This window comes from Euphorbia lathyris, chromosome 4 (assembly GCF_963576675.1).
Source record: "Euphorbia lathyris chromosome 4, ddEupLath1.1, whole genome shotgun sequence".
NCBI classification, from domain to species: Eukaryota; Viridiplantae; Streptophyta; class Magnoliopsida; order Malpighiales; family Euphorbiaceae; genus Euphorbia; species Euphorbia lathyris.
The window spans coordinates 21,166,145-21,171,015 of record NC_088913.1 but is presented as its reverse complement, the minus strand read 5'-3'; the positions used below and the strand labels follow the sequence as shown (position 1 = coordinate 21,171,015).

The 4,871-nt window shown below is 34.4% G+C and overlaps 1 protein-coding gene across 6 annotated transcripts; it reads right to left on the bottom strand.

The window, feature by feature from the left end:
- Nucleotides 1-355: 355 nt before the first annotated feature.
- On the bottom strand, nt 356-4,330 carry LOC136226896 (uncharacterized). Of its 6 annotated transcripts, none has more exons than XR_010687892.1 (7): nt 3,989-4,330; nt 3,123-3,372; nt 1,872-2,951; nt 1,471-1,514; nt 1,327-1,369; nt 1,145-1,243; nt 356-578 (listed from the first exon to the last, which is right to left on the bottom strand). XR_010687892.1 is itself a non-coding variant. In XM_066015573.1 (6 exons), exons 2-6 carry the CDS (start codon nt 3,147-3,149, stop codon nt 471-473), a joined length of 321 nt encoding a protein of 106 aa, XP_065871645.1. In that variant the 5' UTR covers nt 3,150-3,372; nt 3,989-4,330; the 3' UTR covers nt 356-470. The 6 variants fall into 6 exon arrangements, 1 of the variants encoding a protein (XP_065871645.1); XR_010687889.1 differs by having other exon boundaries at nt 1,471-1,983; nt 2,810-2,951; XR_010687888.1 differs by having other exon boundaries at nt 1,471-2,951.
- Nucleotides 4,331-4,871: the final 541 nt, after the last annotated feature.

Sequence of the window (4,871 nt, the reverse complement as noted above, 5' to 3'; positions counted from 1 at the left end):
ACTAACATCACATGGTCATAAAGGTTAGTCACTAAGTTACTGACTAAATATTCAGTCGCAAACCAAGAAAATGGAGTCACTAACGTTGCTTCGGATATAGTTCCCATCCTTACTTTAGGGACAGAATTGATGATGTTTATGACCAATTATTCCGTCGCTAAACTGGCTACTCTTTCTTATTTGTTTATAATTACTTAATTTGTACAAAAATATAATTAATTTTGGATTGAAGAGAGTTCCTTCTCAATATCGAAAATAACAAACACATATGTCTAATGCAGTTCTAAATGATATTTCATACATGCGATAACCACAAGAACATTTGTAATTAGAAAGCCAAATAGAGATTGTGCAAGTAAGCACACACATTTTTCATAAAAATACTGTCAACCTGTTCATGCACACACTTTCTCTACGAGATGAAGCCTATAACTGAAATATGAAATATGGTTTCCTGCAATAATTGAAGACTAATGACATATAACTATGTAGACATCTCCTATGTACATTACATGTAGTTCATTTGGTGCTTCAACTCTTCGAAATTTCATTAGCATGTTTCCTCCAACTTCTTCCGTCTGCCAAAATTACACCATATAATTAACTTTAATTACAGTATTATAATAGTAACTGGAAATGGAAATGGGTTATGTAATTAGCTGTGTCTAGTAACAAAATAGTGAAGAAAAGTAGGAGTTTATGTTATTCAGTTCTTTTTCCAGAGCATTATCTGCTACCCCCTCCAAAAGATAGTTCTGAAATAAAGATCATAATAGGATAACAACAGCAAAATGATACAAATAATCATTTATAAAGAAAACTTAGTCAAGAAATCTATTACGGAAAGAGCAACAAATGGAGACAATAAGCCCCCATCAATGATTTTTTAACAAATTAACCCTACTCTTTTAAACCGAGACATTAATTTATCATTTTTTTACACATTAAGCTCCTTTAGGACTATCCAGTTATGTAGGATTCAAATTATATTATAGTGCAAAAAGAACTGTTAGTATGTCTGTGTTTTAAAGAGAAAAGTTAGCTTATTGAATGAAAAATTTAGTCCAAAACTATACAATCCAACCCCCAAAACAAATAAAAGAATTGATTGGAAAGCTATAGATGTGATCTTATATATATTTACCTTTTTTTCCTCCATAAGATCCAATGCCGTTGCTTCTGCCAAAAGCCCTTTACTTGCATTTAATTTAACATCCGCTGACTCTTTCTTAAGCTTTGTTACCTGCAATGCATCGACTCATGTTTATATGAATTTATGCATTTAAAAAGCACTCTGATTTATGCTATTATGTCCATTTCACATACCTTCGTATCATTTTCTTCTTTCCTCTTCTCATACTCCCGACATCTGAAAAATTGTAAATGGAAATATATCAGCAACTAACCTATATAGCTAATATGAAAAAAACAGAGAAATTTCATCAATAAAAGAAGGTCCTAAATGCTTACTTTTGTTTGAGTTTCCTGTTTTCGTCTATCAAATTTGGAGCCTCCTGGTTTGTAGTAATGATAGGGTATAAAAAGGCGGAAAAAAATTAACCATAGAGTGGCAATCAGGCTCCAAGTAGACGATTATAGCAAGCAATATAAGTGAACTTTATCCGTATATGAAATGTACGAACTCAAACTGTTCTACAAACTAAAGGTATGAAACAAGCAGACAAGTTTTTCAGACATCACTCGAACCGTCTCCCAACTCCACATTTCACTTTGTGTGTGTGCGCACGCACATGACATTGCAGGGCATGACAATGAGCATGGATGCATGTCATGGCTTGAACTTGTATCAATTGTATATATAATTCACTCGTCCAATAATTGCACTTGAGCTCCATGTTCATTGCACTTACCTCTCTTTTCAAACGTGCTCTGCATCAACTGAATTGACCCCAATTGTTGCCTGCCTCTTCAAATTCTCACGTTCCATTGAATTACTACTCTCTTTCCTTTTTGTAAGTAGTCCTGTCGCAATATGAGGGTGTTATTTCTAAGTAGAGATGAGTAATTCCACCCGAACGACGGTCTTAAGACTTTAAACCCTAAGTGCAAGGTGGAATTACTAACTTGTCAGGTTTAAACTGGCACCCTAATTGACGTTTGGCACCCTAAACTTGCACTTGGACCTATCATGGACCTAAACTTAGAAATACTCATCTCTACTTAGAAATATGAGGTTTGGCACCCTAAACTTGCACTTGGACCTATCACGCACCTAACTTGTCAATTTAGGACACCTGGCGCTCTTATTTGCTGACATGTCATGGACATGTTTAGGTGAAAGTTTGACCCAGCAGTGGCATGTCAATTTTGATACATTAAGGTGTGTGACAAGTCCAAGTATAAGTTTGGGATGTCAAACAGAAAAAAGGAGCAATTTTAGGTGTACATAATAATGTATTAGCCTACTTTTTAACTTCCATGCAAATCAAATGCAAATTAGAAACAGATTTTTCTATTCCATATTCATACTATCAATGTGATATCTTATTAAAGAATGGATATGGCTCTTAAAATCATAAGCATGTCCGCAACATATTTTGTTATGTGCATATCAGAACATGTACATTCAGCTATATTGATAATCTATTATGTGCAAGAAGCATCATAAAATTAATTAAATTATTAATTTAAATTACCAGCCAAAAACCTTTAACCCCCATTAAAACCCACTCCTAAAACACCAAACATTTCACTAACAACCCAAATTAACTGATACTTCACTAACTCAACAAGCTTAACATAAAAATCATTATGCCATTGACAATCATACCAACAAAAAAAGGCATACCCATCAGTAACAATAGCATGTAGATGCTTAATATGGGTTTTGGGTTCAAGTTCCTCAAAGGCTTGCCTCAAACATACTTCTAGCTGAATTTTAGCTTCATGAGTACCAAATTTAAATAGCTTTGAGGCCATAATACATTCACCTAATGCAATAATAAGAAAGAATTAAAATAGGCATTCATAATTTATATGAATCAGATGTGACAATAGCAAACAACAGATGCAAATTTGATGTTAACCTCTTAGGCAAATTTATATCTAGATGTAAAGCACGAAATTAGCAGAGTCTAGATAGAATTGAACCATTTTCTTACCAACATCATTTGGTTCATCATTTCCATTAGGAGACCAGGCAGCCCAAATAAAAGAACCAGGACCTAAGATCTGGTTTAAGAAGATTAGAATCTTGTAAGCAATAAACACTTGAAACAGGATCGAACTTTTGCATTTTCTGGTGACACTTGCATAATTCGTACCGCCAGCGGCTTTAAATTTTTTCTCATAATTTGAAACAAGCAGCAGCCTGTCACTTTTTAGTTCAGCAACAACATAATAGAGAGTATCCTGAAAAAAGGGAAAGATGCAATATAATATCATTTATTAATTTCCGGCTGAGCTTATCAAATTGCAACTAACATGATTCTCCATTCCCAATTAGATATGGCACCCTTCCACTAGTCCCTAAGACATAGAAATTTCCCATCTCTCACATAAAACAACTGCTGGAAAAATTCCCAGGAGTAGTGATCAAAAGGGTTATCAGGAATCATAGTCTACACATCTAGTGTTTATAATTAATAAATACCAATCTACCAACAAAGAGCAAAATTCCAGTATAATGCCTTCTAAAGTCAAAAGAAAAAGTGAAAAATGATAACTGACGACAAGAAAAACTTTAACTATAAGCATGTCTGCAAATAAATTAGTTAGTAAGGAAATTAGTTATAGTGGGTTTATAACTATGAGATGTCAAAAATTTCTCTACAAACACTATTAGGTAAGAGCAGTATTCTAATCCCTACAGGATCGCATTTCAATCTAAACTGAAATTAAATAATCATCCACATCTAAGAAATCGTAAGCATTTTTCTAGAGTGTTTACTAATAACCAAAATGTCATAGATCTTTAGCAAAACAGTAAGAAGAAAAACCCTTGCACAATACCAATTTGAAAAATCACCTGAAACCCTAACCGATCTCTCAGCCACAGTCTCTGGTAGCTTCAACAGCCACCACCCTTCATCCATTCCTCCAGCTCCTCCTCATCCCGTTCGGTCTTCCATTTTAGGAGACATTTCAGGGCGGCTTGGGCTCGGGCTCCTCCTTCCAACCGGAGTTCTGCGCTCTTAAATCGAGCGACTTATATTGCAAGTTCGACGGTGGGGCTTGAGATCTGGATGCAGCTGCAGATTCTAAGCTTTAGAAGAAAAAAGATGAAGGAGAATTAAAAAGTTCCTGGAAATGTCATTGGAGGATTAGGGTTAGAGAGAGGAAGAGTCAATGAGCAATAAGAAAGAAAAGGTCAGTGGGGTTCCTTTATTAAGAGAGAGAAAGAGTTAAGAGTTAAAAAATCTAATAAATAATTTTTTTTAATTAATAGAATAGATTTAAGGACTTAAGCGGCGGTCTTTAACTATTGGGTTTAGTGGCTAGTGTAGGTATTAAAGTTGGGTCCGTGTCTTCATTGTGATTACCAACCATTTATATAGTTAATGACTAATTTTAGTCTTTAAATTAATTCTTTAAATTAATGACTAATTTCATTTAGTCTTTAAAATCAGTCATTAACTTACTATTTTCTTGTAGTGTTCCCTCGGTTCACGGTCACCGTCTCGTAGAGTATGAGCCAAGTTCGATTCGTTATTTTCAAGAACAAAATGGTGTGAGTGATTTGTTCCAGATTTACATTCAATTTGGAATGATTTGTTCCAGATTTGGCTTGGTGATTTATTCCAAATTTAAGTTAAAAAATGGTGTGGGTGACTCGTTCATTTTGGAATGATTTGTTCCAGATTTGACATGGGTGATTTGTTCCAGATTTAAGTTCAAAAATGACATGGGTG

What these genes read in the sequence shown, in the direction of transcription:
- LOC136226896 (XM_066015573.1), bottom strand. Translation starts at nt 3,149, where the DNA reads ATGGAAATGATGAACCAAATGATGTTG. An exon ending in AAGAAGAAAATGATACGAAG is followed by an intron (nt 1,244 to 1,326) that starts GTATGTGAAATG and finishes GATGCATTGCAG; the next exon opens with GTAACAAAGCTTAAGAAAGA. An exon ending in ATCTTATGGAGGAAAAAAAG is followed by an intron (nt 579 to 1,144) that starts GTAAATATATAT and finishes TAATTTTGGCAG; the next exon opens with ACGGAAGAAGTTGGAGGAAA.